The sequence below is a fragment of the Panthera onca genome, chromosome A3 (genome assembly GCF_046562875.1).
Source record: "Panthera onca isolate mPanOnc1 chromosome A3, mPanOnc1 haplotype 2, whole genome shotgun sequence".
Lineage (NCBI taxonomy): Eukaryota > Metazoa > Chordata > Mammalia > Carnivora > Felidae > Panthera > Panthera onca.
In genome coordinates this window covers 96875881-96889898 of record NC_138341.1, presented here as the reverse complement: position 1 = coordinate 96889898, position 14018 = coordinate 96875881, and the positions used below count along the sequence as shown (strand labels likewise).

Sequence of the window (14018 nt, the reverse complement as noted above, 5' to 3'; positions counted from 1 at the left end):
CCCGACCACGCTCCGCGGGTCTCTCAGGACACTGGTTACCTTGCAGTGGCCCCCACAGCAAAGACGGCCGGCCGAGTCAGACAGGGGAGAGCCAGTGCCGGTGCCCCCCAACCCCATGCGGGGGCTTCCCTCCCAGAGACTCTGCGCCTGTCCTCCCGCAGTCACCATCTCGGGAAAGGAAGTGCAGGTAGTGATAACAGCAACCACTCAACCAGGTCTATTATTTATTGTGCTGAATTACTCATTCTAAACTAACAGATACTCTGTCAACATAGTTTAACAGGAACTATTTAGGGACTCCACGATTGCAGCGTTATCACCCAAAGACTGAAATAACAGTCTGAAAAAATGAGTGAGTCAAAATTGCACATTCCTGCACATGGGCTTATTCAAAGCTTGTTTGTCAACCGGAGAACAAACCACAACAATAGGAATATTTCACATTAGAAATGAAAGTCTTTAAATAAAGTTAATCTTAATGTACTAATTTGGAACCACCTACAAGAGATATTAAGGAATAGAACAAGATGTAAAACATCAGACGGGTGTGTAGTTTGCTAGTACTTGTCTTAAAAGAGGAGAAAGAATATATCTGTTCTCTGTATTTGTATTTTATACATACCCTATATGTACATATGCATATGTTACGCACATGTGCTTATATAATCCTCCACTATTTCTGGAAAGACGCAGATGACACTGGTATCATTGGAGCCTCTGAGGAGGGGACGTGGGTGGCTGTGGGACAGGGATGGCAGAGTTTTTACTACTTAACACTTCATACTGTTTAGCTTTGAACCATGTGCAATTATCTATTGAAAAATAAATTTTAAAGAAAATTCCAAAATAAGCAGCAACAGACCCTTTAAAAAACATATGTTAAATTCGTCACCATCCAGAGCATATTGGGAAATGCCCACATGGTGGCTTACACTGTCATATTAAAAAAAAAAAAAAATCTTATGCGTTCCTCTCAACCTCAATTTCCAAACCACAAATAACACATCTCAGAAAGAAACAAAGAACAGCTAGAGCTGGATGGTTTCTTGAAATCAGGTCCCGCGCAGGCTCTTGGGTCTAAGAGTCATCCAGGCCGAGCTTAGCAGCAAAGAGTGAGGTGATGACCTCATCCCCAGTTTTCAGAGCCAGGTCATATGCCGTCTGGCCATTCGTGTTCTTCTTTTGGATGCCTGCATTGCATCTGCCAAGGAAACAGGCATGAATAGAGGCACTCAGGTGCTTGAACTCAAGGATGGCTCTTCCCTGACACAGAGGCCGGTCTGGGAGATGCCGGTCTGGGAGACTCCCAGACCGACCTTCCTACACCCGTCCCCAAGAGGCCACCATGACTCACTCTCAAGGGTGGCTCTACCCTGAGACCTTTTGAGGGGCTCTGTGATTTCAACACGTTCAATTGCCAATCCTGGCCATTGGCTCCCATTGTATCAAAGTCCTACAACCAAGTGTGTTGGGTGGGTGTGTGGGTATTTTCGTTGTGCTTTTAGAAGCCCTCAGTGCTGGGGACCCACGGTGGGATGGTGGCCCCCATTCACAGAGTTAACTGTTCAGGAACTGGGGCCTTTTGAAATCATCATAGTCAGCAGGGGGATCGCTGTGGCCCTCAGAAGTCTCCCCCAGAGGCCGGGAACATACCGCAGTAAAGCAGCGACACACTCCCTTCCCGCCGGGCCAAGGAGGGTTGCTTCATGAAGAGCTGTATTTCGGAGCCTGTTTGGGGGGAAGAAAATCATCCTGCTAAAGCAGTTGCAATGCAGGATGCTATGGGCACACGGACAACGAATGTCTCAGTCACACCAATGACACTGACCCCCTCCTTATCTTTCATCTTTCCTTTCTCCCTGGTAGTATAGGGCTCAACTGTTGGTCACTTCACCACTCAAGTTCCTTGGGTCTTTATATGGCATTTACCATTGGAACCTGCATACATTCATGGAGTTGCCATATCTCCTGAGAAGATGTATGATCTTCTTCCTTCGTGACTCCCTCTCAACTGAGAGAACGTGCATTCCATTTACTAGGTGGGGAGGGGGTGCCGTGGTTAGATTTTCTGTGTAACCACGGTTCAGTTTTTGAAAGTAATGAATTGTGACTGCCAACTCTAACTTTGTACACCGCCCCTCAAACAACGCAACTCCAACATGGCAATGGCACTTGATGCAATACCCTCTTATCAGGACCCCATGCTTCAGAGTAGAGGTGATACCCTACAAATCTGTTCCTCTGAACAGCTTGGTACTATATTACCAGACCTTCTAGAACGTGTTTTGTACAGCAGGTACAGTATGATGTTCTGTGAATTTGTACTTTAAGTTCTTTTTAATGTTTATTTTTTTAGAGAGAGAGAGACAGACAGAGTGCAAGCAGGTGAGAGGCAGAGAGACAGGGAGACACAGAGTCTGAAGCAGGCTCCAGGCTCTTAGCTGTCAGCACAGAGCCCCATGTGCGGCTTGAACCCACGAACTGCAAGATCATGACCTAAGCCGAAGTCAGATGCTTAACCAATTGAGCCATCCAGGCGCCCCCTGTGAATTTGTACTTTAAAGAAACTTTACTATTAATGCACAAACAACTCAAACTGTTTATTCAAATCTAAGTATCAGGGAGGATGAAGGCACATTCTTTCTTTGTAAATTGTGAATTACCTAATAGAATAAATCTCCTCAGTTGAAGCTCTAAGAAACAGACTGATGGTTACATTTGTCCCTCCTGGCTACTGGGGCAGAGCTAAGGGATGAAATGTTTGAAACTGCCAGTGAAGGAGGGCAGCTGTTGTCCAAAAGCAAATGGCACTTTGCTTTGCCCCTCTCCTAGTGAGACCTTGAGACTGTGTTTGTGAAATCTGCCCATAAGAGGTATCGGCTTTGGTGAAGAATGCGTACTTCGCCTTAGCCATCCCTTTGGGTTGAATATGAGTGTATTCTGGTAGGAAAGATACAAACATTGGAAACAGAAACACTAAGGCGGGGCTTTCTGCTACCCACTGAGCTACCTGACAGGAGTTACCTTGCATAGAGACTACCTTGACTGCTTCTTTCCCCTAGCCAAACAAGCTTGGGGCAGGGGTAGGGGTGGGGGTCGGGGGAGGGGGTGGGGAAGAGCTTTCTAATCCTTGTTTGCTAAGGAACAACTCACTGAGCCTCTTTTACAGGAAAGCCAGATCTCTCCATGGCTTGTGCATGAAGAGCAGTAGAATGGTTGGAGTCTTAAGGTCATGTTCCTGGATCTATAGAGGTCCAGCTGTGGGGCAGAAGCCAGGCTGACCCAGGTCTCAACACTTAGAACTAACAATTATAAACCAGACTTAACAGAGTTGGCTCCTGGTGGAAAAATCTGCTTTCTTCTATTGGCGTAAACTAAAATGGAAGAAGAGATCTCTGTGCTCTATTTTGAGGGAGGGCTTCTGGTCTGGCTTTCCTCCCTCCCCCTCCATGGAGCTAAACTCTGCTAACTGGGCTAATGCAGTGGGAGAGACAACGGGCTATCACACACTGTTCAGACAGATGGTACGAGCAGAAAGTTAGTAGCGACGCAACGGGATTGCGTGTGGATGAATGTCGATTTATAGAATGGTAATGAAGCAAGAATGGAAACTGAGGAACACCAAGGAAAAACAGGTAATCTGTTCCGTGTCCAGAGTAGTTTCTTCCTCTCAGCTGGACTTTTCATAAAGCTAGGACACCTTATACATAAGCATCAATTCAAAATCTGCTTAAGAGATTTTGTATCAACCACATACATTATACGTAAGTGCTCCAAGAAAAGCTTATCTGATTTGTGCAAATATAAAGTATACCTTAACAAGGTGACATTATTTTTATGAATAATGAGTGTGGGTAAATGAAGAAGCTGACAAAGTATGAAGAATGTGAATCCTGAAAAGGTGAGCAAGTAAATGCCAGCCACTAAATATGTATACCAAGTGTGCCAAACATTCTGCTAAAAATGGGGTCATGTCTTGATATAGCTGTCCTATTGGGCAGAACTTATAAAAGCACACATAGAAAAATTAACAGGGATATATATTTTTTAAACAATTTTTTAATGTTTGTTTATTTTTGAGAGAGAGACAGAGTGCAAGCAGGAGAGGTGCAGAAAGAGAGGGAGACACAGAATCCAAAGCAGGCTCCAGGCTCTGAGCTGTCAGCACAGAGCCCGATGCGGGGCTCGAACTCACAAACTGCGAGATCATGACCTGAGCCGAAGTCAGACACTCCACCGACTGAGCCACCCAGGTGCCCCAACAGGGATATATTTTCAATAAAAACACTAGAGGAAATTTTGAAACAGAGAAAGCCAGAAGCAAAGCTATTTAACTCTTGGCCCCCTGTGCTGGCTGCATGATGCTCTGACGGGGCCTCAATCTGGTCTCAGAAATAACTCAGGGGGCAGCAGTGTCAGATATCTGCAGGACCCCTGGAGAACTTCTAGTTCGGCAACTTGTTTGGCAGGATATAAGCAATTAACATATGGAACCCGTCCTCAAGGAACATTCCACCCCACCTGTCCAAAGTACAGTAAAATCTTGGTTTGTGACCATAATTCGTTCCAGAAACATGCTTGTTATCCAAAGCATTTGTATATCAAAGTGAATTTCAAGAACCATTAACTTAGTTGTGATCATGTGACATCTGGCATCATGTACTACTCGTATCCTAAGACATCGCTAGTTTATCAAGTTAAAATTTATAAGAAATGTTTGCTCATGTTGCGGCACACTTGCAGAACAAGTTATTCACTATCCCAGGTTTTGCTGTAATTTGCAAGAGAACAACAGAATCATGAAGCTGGGAGAAGTCAAGAGGCAGGACAGCCCTGAGACTAGGGAAATGACAGAAGCACCCAACAGGACTTGGTATTGTCCTCCTGCTTCACCAAATCATGTGGTGAACTCTCATGTGCAGGCTCGCCCCCAGGGTGTCAGCATCCAGAGACAGACGGATAAGGTTTTCTTTCTGCAGTAATTTCATGGGTACATTTCCACAGGGAATACAATGGGGCCACTCCTCTCTTATGGATGTCAACAGCTCAGATCATGATGAAAATGTCACCTGACATCCCAAGGGCAAAGGATTTGCCGGCCCCACAACAGTATAAATTCATGAGTTAACAAAATGTATCCTTTATAAAAGCTACAAAAAATCAGGCAATCCAATAGTCCATTTAAAAATTTTTGTTTTCCCTAGATTTGGGAAATAGAAGCAGGTAAGTCTCTGATTAAGGCCCAAATGGGTTTAAAAATGGTTCCTGACTGGTTCAAATTGAACAGGGCACACGTGCGAGGTCACAGCTGGCCGTGACATTGCCAGGGCTGCCTTTTTACTGTGTCTTACTTACGGTCCCCACCGCTGCTCGGTGTCTGCTCCTCTCTGCACAAGAACCGGAATCGCTTCGTGGTGCTTATTCACAACAGCCATGGTTATAAGGGGTCGCTCCTCACTGTCCCTACAGTTGGGATCTGCTCCCTGCAGCATAAGGAAAAGGACAAACTTGCCACAAAACCCTGCTCTCAGCAGGATCCACCTGCCGTCCTATGAAGTGTAACAAATATGCTTTCCATCAAAAGAAAGGAACATCAGGAAACCTAAGATCTGACCTATAACAGAGCTGCGGGTCATGGTGCCATAGAACTTGTGCTGTCCTCATCAGGAAGGCAGGCACCCAGACAACTTTGCTTCTTTAGGAAACATGAAGGTCACATGGGGTCACAGACCAGGGATTCTGTCCACCTTTGTGCACATTATTTGGGCTCATATGACTTTTTGGTATATTTTCTCTGCTATAAAAACTAGCAACCAATAACAATTAATGTAAAGTTCTGGACTGGCCAGTTAATCCACTTGCAGTTTAAAATGAAATGGCCCTGTGATGATCCCAGTACCGAACAAGACTTCCACATGAAAGAGACACAGGTGAAACACGAGGCTGAAATCCTCAGAGAGATTTCTTTGGGATGTACTCACCTCATCGAGCAGCTGTTCAATCACAGAGACTCTTCCTTCCCCTGTCGGTCCCACTTCCTTCAGCAGGAGCCTGTTTTCAGGCTGTAGGATTATACAACACGGTCATTTCCACCACCACAAAATATTGCTGCCCCACTTGTGTGAACTCAACCCTCAAGGCAAATGCCTCCTCTCCAAGGTTAAGTTCTGAGTCCCAGGGACAGGCGAGTGTGAGCAAGTTGCATGCATGCGTGTCCGTGAGTGCGTGTGTGTGATCTTTGACAGCCAGCAACACAAATAAACCCAGCTAATGTAAAGCTTGCTGGTCTCTGAAACCTTGTCTTGGGAAAGGTTTTATATTTGGGGACATTGTTTTATATTTATTAAGGACAGGGATGCAATGAGAAACCTCACAAAAACCCAGAAACCCCACACTAGTTTTATTACAAAGGAAAACAAATATTCCTAGGAAAAGCAAACGGGTGAATCCTACAATTCACCCTGCATGCTATATAAGGTGTTCAGAATCAGCCTAAGTATGACTATCCAGAAAACACGCTCACCCGACACATGAGTGAACCGATAAAGTCAACTCTTGTTTGGGGGTTAAAAGCTCTCACTTATCATCAGAAATCTGAAGAGTTTATGATCTTTTCTCTATTTTCAAAATATGATGAAATTCATCATTATATACAATCTTCATAGAAAGGATTTCAAATGCTGGCTGCCACAAGGTTGAAGAGGCAGTCTAGAAAGCTGGAGACATTACTTTCAGTGTGTTTCTATCAATGGATCTGAGGGTGACTTGGGATGGTTCTGGGACTCCCAATTTCCTGTATGCATAGTGAAAATAATATCTACCCCCCTCCTGGCTCTCTGGGAAGTCAGAGATGAGGGCATTGGTCAAGCCTCTGAGCCTTTCAGGAGAAGATGCCGGGTTCAGACTATGTCCCCTCTGCCCCCATTCTAGAGTGATTAGCTTGGAACAATGTACTCTAACAAGTGAAACCCCAGGCAGTCTTGGGGGACACACTTGTTCTGGCTGAATTCCATTCCTTATGGAAAACTATACTAGAATGCACTTGAATGTCAACCTCATGAGGTCTGAGACTTTTATATCTTTTGTTCACAATTTATTTTTACCACCAAAAACTGTGCCTGGTGCATGTGTGCTCAAAATAACTGCTGAATGAGTGAACCACTGAATGCTGTTATTATTTTCTTATACTTATCCCCTAAATACAAATGAGAAAATAAAGGCACATAACAATGGGGGATTCAGGTCACACATAGAATAAGCAGGTGGAGTCTCGAAAACTGTTAAAGTTTATGGAACTTTATACTTAAACTGGGAGAAAGCCAAGAGTATGAGGAATCATAAGCAATACACGTTAATGTAGTTCTATGGCTAAAATTAACAATTCAGGCAACTACAGATGTTGGTGACAATGCAGAGAAAGAACCGTTAAAAAAAAAAAAAGACAAATCCTCTTGCACTGCTGGTGGGAATGCAAATTGGAAAACAGTATGGAGGTTCCTCAAAAAATTAAAAATAGAACTATGACCCAGCAATTGCACTACTAGGTATTTACCCAAAGGATATAAAAATGCTGATTCAAAGGGGCACTTGCACCCCAGTGTTTATAGCAGCACTATTGACAATAGCAAAAGTATGGAAAGAGTAAGTAAAAGTATGGAAAAAGTAAGCAAATGTCCATTGACTGATGAACGGATAAAGAAGATGTGGTATATCTATATAATGGAATATTACTTGGCAATCAAAAAGAATTAAACCTTGCCTTTTGCAACAATGTGGATCGATCTAGAGTGTATTATGCTAAGCAAAATAAGTCAGAGAAAGACAATATCATATGATTTCACTTATATGTAGAATTTAAGAAACACAACAGATGAACACAGGGGAAGGGAAGCAAAAAAAATAAGATAAAAACAGAGAGTTAGACAAACCATAAAAGACTCTTAAATACAGAGAACAACTGAAGTTTGCTTATTAGGTCTTGGGTGGGGGGACAGGCTAAGTGGGCAATGGACATTAAAGAGGGCACTTACTGGGATGAGCACTGTGTGTTATAAGTAAGTGATGAATCACTAAATTCTATTCTTGAAATCATTCTTATGCTATATGTTAACTTGGATTTAAATAAAATAAGTAAATGGGGAGCCTAGGTGCCTCAGTCGGTTAGGTGTCTGACTTGAGCTCAGGTCATAATCTCGCAGTCTGTGAGTTTAAGCCCCGTGTTGGGCTCTGTGCTGACAGCTCAGAGTCCGGGGCCTGCTTCATATTATGTGTCTCCCTCTCTCTCTGCTCCTCCCCTGCTCACACTCTGTCTCTCTCTCAAAAATAAATAAACATTAAAAAATTAAAAAATAATAAATTAAATAAGTAAATAAATCAAGACCAGGGAGAAATAGATTTTTTTAAAAAGTTAATACAATTCTAAGGTCTTCTTCCCACATTTTTTGGTGTTTATGACATGTAAAGCATGTAGTGGAAAAAAACAAGTTGAGGCGAGAAATCACCTGCCTTTGTAGAACTCATGATAACAATCTGGGCGCCAGTATGTGCACCCATGAGGATGCCCTGAGGGCTTGGTTTCACGAAAAGAGGAGGGAAGAACTGACTTGTGCCCATCTCCATCTTGGTGGAGACCCAGGCTTTGGGTTTGTTGCTAAGCACATCTGTCCTCCTACTGCAGCCAAAGAGGACCAAATGAAAGGCAAGGTGGTGGACTGAACAAGGGCACCCACTGTCTCTTTCTCCAAAGCTCCCGTTAAAATGTTAATGCTCTATATTTGTGAAGAACAAAACTCTAACAGCTGTGGGAAACTGGAAGAGTGCCATCAGTGGATCAGGAATCGTGAGAAATTCCAAAGATTGAAAGTAGGTGGAATCTGACTGAGAGGGAAATCAAAGCAAAGAAAAAGCAGTTGAAGACACCAGAGATATGAGTGTGTTTCCTCCAGGAAGCCCTGAAGAAGCTGAGTTAATCAACAAGGAGGGCAGGTGTTGGGTGCAGGCTGGATTCATGAGCATTTTAGGAAAGGGCTGAGCTGGGTGATGTCCTCCCCTCTCTCCTGTGCTCTCTGCTTAAACCCCGATAACTATTTTCCAGAGAGTTAATTATTTGCCTAACAAAGAGTTCTCCTGGGAGTACTGGCCCAGGAAGGCCAGAGCCCAGACCTCTATGACAACACAGATGGAAGGAGAGCAAGGAAATGAAAAGAGCCCCATCCAGGAATGAAACACTCTAGAGCCTTTCACAGCACAGACTCACCTCTAGGGGGAAGGCAACTTAGGGGACCCCAAGGCATTCTCTTGTGTTCTGCCCAAACACTCTCCAGGGAGACAGCATGCCCATTCCCCCCCCCACAGGCACCTCAGGCCCACACACCCAGGGCAAGCACTGACACTACGCAAACTAGCCCTTCACTTGTCAACATGACCTGGCAACCACAGATCATCACATATTTGAGACCAACCAAAAACAAGACAGAGAAAGATGGACAGACAGAATTGACCCCAGAGGAAACAGAGGTGATTCAGGAAACTGATGAGAACTTTAATTCTAATTAATAATCTTGACATATTTTAAAGGATTCCATAAAATAAAAAATATACCCAAAAAAGGCACAGAAAATGAAAAAGTATTCCTCCATTTAAAAAATCTCAAAGTAAAACATTAAACAGATAGGCCTAAGAAGACAGCTGTGAGGACAAAGGAGTACACTTACTGTGAGCTGCTCCTTTTCTTGAAATGTTTTGGTCTTGAAATTCTTTGTCCTCTTGACGTTTTCAGTGGTATCGGAGGTGCTGTGGCTGTAGTTGCTCACTGGAATGACAAAGAGTTGAGGACCAAAACAATGTCCCCCCGCCACTCCCCACATATAATATAGAACTATCCTACTATTGTGCCCCTCAAGAGGTCAGAAGAATAAAATGGCTTTTATAGAAGTTTCTACTTGATTGAACCTCACAAGAAGGACTCCTGGAGCCATTCATCCCAGACTAAGACCAGAGGATGAGTGGGAAGGAAGGAATAAAAGGGACTACAGTTTATAGGCCCCAAAGAACACCCCCCACAACCTATCTCCCCAAGCCCTGTGAAAGACTTGAAACATCTCACCCCTGACTTCAGAGAAGCCAGAAGAATAAAATGGTTGGAACATTACAGTGAGATGCATGGTTGGGCTGGAAAACTATAAGCAATTCCCTGCCATCCTTGCCAGGTCAATGTGTTCCTGGTCAATTGTTTTAAAGTCACCATAAGGGTACAACTCACCCAGGCTGGACCTGCTGCCAAATGGCCCATTACCACCCTCAGTGACACTGCTCAGGAAGTGGCTGCTGAAATCCACAGCCTTGCTGAGGTAAAGGTTCTGGACAATGAAAACAATTAGTCACCATGAATGACAAGGCTGCTGTGTCCCCACAGAAGGAACAATCTCCCTGCTAACCTGTTCCTCTCTTTGTTAATGACAGCTTTAGCTACACAGTCAAGCTTGAACCTGGACATCCTTCCTGACACCTTCTCCCCTCCCTGTAATGTTTTGTCCATTTTGCCTCTTAAACGGCTCCTCAGTGCAGCTCTTCTTCTCTGTTGTTACAGCCACAGCCCCTTTTCATATGCCAGGATCACCCCAAGGGCATCCCAACAGGTTCCTGCCAGCCCAATTTCCATGTGGCTGCCCCAGTCATCTTTCTAAACTGTGTAAGTACTGGTGTCCTTTCCCTGCTTAAAACCCTTCTGTATCTTGGAATTAGGGTGACATCATGGGGAGACTCGAGCCACAGAGTTTGAATCCTGGTTCTATTACTTACTAGTTTAGGGACCTTGGAAGAAGCAAGTTGCTTAATTTCTCTGAACCTCAGGTTCCTCATCTGTAAAGTGGAAATATTATGACCTACCCCAAAGGGATACTGTGAAAGTAAAATGAGGTAAAATGGAGGCCTATAAAGTTAGGATAGATGATACATGGTCCAGACCTGGAATTCTATATCCACCTGGACCGATTCCACAGCGTGGCATCCTGCCCCACCCTCACCTGGTTGCCTCTCCCGCCACAGGGAACCACCTGCTACTTCCTCAACACTAGAACACACAGGTTAAGAAAAAACACATATTAAACCCGAAGATAATTACTCCACTTCTACTTGATAGCACATTATATATGCTCTCGGTGCCCACCCAAAGCATACCCCTCCCAGCTGCTGGGTTGGCTGCTAAAAGCTCACAGCTGACTCCCTCCTCTGGCCAACTGCCTCCAGAGATGGGTGCTGCCTTACCCAAGAAGCTACAGCCCTCCTTTTCTTGCCTCAGTTGGGACAACTTCGTGGTGTGACCCACACTTCAGAGCTCCTCGTGGATCAGGCTAAAGCCAAAATTTATGTGTGACCACTCAGCCCCTTCCCCGTCTCATGTCCCTCACTCCCCTTCTCCTCAAGTACCTCTCTGACCCAAGCTCTGCTCTGGCCACACAACTGAAAACATGGCATTTAGCACTTTACTTGACTTCAAAGCACTTTTGTGGGTGTCAGCCCACTGCACACTCCCAGCCTCTGAGTTAGGCAGTGCCTGTATGTCTGTCCTCATTTTAAAGACACTGCTAGCTCCCTGCTGGGCATATGGCCAGGGCCTGATAAATGCTAGTTCTCCTGCTTTTCCTGGCCTTCTTCATCCACCTTCTCAATCCTTTCATTATTCTTTTGTATATTCTGATTTCTTGCCCAATGAAACTAAAGCTGCCAGTATGAATCAATTAATGTTTGCCACACATTAAAGGCTCTGTAGCAAAGTTGCAATCACCATATAAGGAGGCAGATCAAGAGAGACATAGCCACAAAATTTGGCTTATTTATTATAGGCAAATAGGTGAAAGTACAAACAGGCAAACATTTTTGTTGGTCTTTCATCTACACCCAGACTTCAGTGAGTATAAAAAAGCCTGAGAACCACAGGACCAATAGGGTCGACAGTAATTCCTACTCTTACTACATCTTTATGTGCCTGAAACCTGACTTCTCTGAGGTTTAGCACAGTTATTTACCTAATCCTATGAAATTACTGGCCTTTAGTCGAGTTTTATAATATTTGAAACTTATGTCTTCCATGGGTTACCCAGAAGCATTTCAATAGACTATAGGCTACAATTTACTAGTTCAGTCAATTTTCAAATGAACAGCTTCTGAAAGTCTTACGCACCTTGTTTGATACTTGAATGTAATTCAGCTGGATGCTAACTTCATAGCCATCTTCATGGACAGTAGCAGAGATAAGCTTTTAAAAAACCGTTAGAGAGAATTCACAACCATGCATGTGGGACTTAATGTCCTGAGCAACAGCCAAGAAATCCTGAGATGTTAAACCGTAAATTTAACCAAACATTTAATTAACTCAAAAGAAGGCAGGAAAAGAGAAACAAAGGAACAAAACCTAAGTAAGATATAATACAAGTAGCAAAACAGCAGACACAAATCCAGCTATAGCTATAATTCCACTAATTGTAAATGAACGAAATTAATGTTCCCATCAAAGAGCAGAGGCTGCCAGAATGGATAAGAAAGACCCAAATTTATATTCTCTGCAAGAGACACACATTAAGTTTAATCAAGCCACCTGGCTGGATGTCGTCAGCTGGGTGTCTGGAGGAGCCAGGCCTTGTTAATCAAGAGCCAAGCATCATAGTTGACAAGCTTCCTCTGTAAGCAGCAGGAGGAATTTCCCTCAAACAGGGGTCAACAAATTCTTTAAGGATCAGATAGTAAGTAGTTGAGGTTTTGTGGGTCATTGCCATTGTAGCACAAAGGCAGTCATGGACAGTAAGTAAACAAATTAGTTATAGCCGTGATCCAATAACACTCGATTTGTAAAACTGAGTAATGGGCCTAATTTGCCCCACAGGCTATAGTTTGCAGACCCCTGGATTAGGCGAGAGAATGAATAAACCCCCAAAACATTATCAAGGGAAACTAAGCACTACTTGACAATGAAATAGTTTCAATGTTGGCCAATTTGGTGGTAGAGGATCAAACAGGCTGATTTCTAAAGATTCCTTCTAGTGTTCTGACAAACAGAAGAGGTCTTCTCACAGAGCTGTCTCTTACAGTGGTGGCATAATGCCAGAGAAAGAGCATGGGGCTTCAAATCTGGAATCCCCCAAAAGACCCAACAGTGCAGTCCTGGGCAGATCACCAAAGCTCTTTCAGCCAGTTTTCCTGGGTGTCAAAAATAAGGCTTGTTCTGATTATCTACTGCAGTGTAAAAAGCCACCTCAAACTTAGTGGCACTGAACGACCATTTTATTAAGTTTGTGGCTTCCCACAGGACACAGAGGGGACAGATGGTCTTGTCTCGACACATCTGCCACCTCAGCTGGGAAAACTCAAATGGCTACAAGGTGGCTGCATGTTTGGAGGCTGGAATGACCCAGGCTCTCATCACTCGTCTGCCTGGCTCCTGACCCAGGATGACTCCAGGCCCGGGTTCAGCTAGGGCTGCAGACGGTGCACCTACACGTGGCCACACCATGGGGCTTGGGCTTCTCACAGCAGGGTGGCTGGGCTCCAAGAAGGAGTGTTGAAGGTGAGCGTGCCAAGTAAGAGGACCACACCCTGAGAGTCCCATGGCATCACTGCCACTGCACTCAGTTATTAGCCCAACTGCCATAAGTCCTCCCACCCGTCCATGGGGGACAGGGACTCCGCCCTTTGCAGGGAAAACTATCAAAGAATTTGTGGCCATTATTAAAAACTGCCACAAAGGTAATATCCCTACCTTGTAGGTTTGTTATGAGTGCTACAGATCGATGAACATAATGTACATAGTGAGTGCATCATTAAACGGCAACTGTTATGATCACTACCGCTGCTAATACAGAATGGATTTCAGTGTGCAATTTGGCTAGACTAAACTCTTCTGGGTCTTTTAGCTCTGACCACAAGAATCTCCATAACACATGGAATGTAAAAGCATGGATGGTTCACAATTTACTATTTTACCTTGCTTAGGTCAGGTGCCCAGAAGCAGACCCTGAGACAAG

General features: G+C 44.1%; 1 protein-coding gene across 7 annotated transcripts in view; it reads right to left on the bottom strand.

Moving 5' to 3' along the window:
• Nucleotides 1-210: 210 nt before the first annotated feature.
• Nucleotides 211-14018, bottom strand: part of DZANK1 (double zinc ribbon and ankyrin repeat domains 1) — a 78413-nt gene continuing 64605 nt past the window's right edge. For all 7 annotated transcript variants that reach the window (XM_060611349.3, XM_060611327.3, XM_060611321.3 and 4 more), the window contains 7 exons: nt 12182-12256; nt 10262-10358; nt 9714-9811; nt 5982-6062; nt 5356-5483; nt 1654-1728; nt 211-1201 (listed from right to left, as the gene is read on the bottom strand). In XM_060611349.3, the coding sequence (XP_060467332.2) occupies nt 1078-1201; nt 1654-1728; nt 5356-5483; nt 5982-6062; nt 9714-9811; nt 10262-10358; nt 12182-12256 (678 nt within the window). In that variant the 3' untranslated portion in view covers nt 211-1077. The remainder of the gene's footprint in view (nt 1202-1653; nt 1729-5355; nt 5484-5981; nt 6063-9713; nt 9812-10261; nt 10359-12181; nt 12257-14018) is intronic.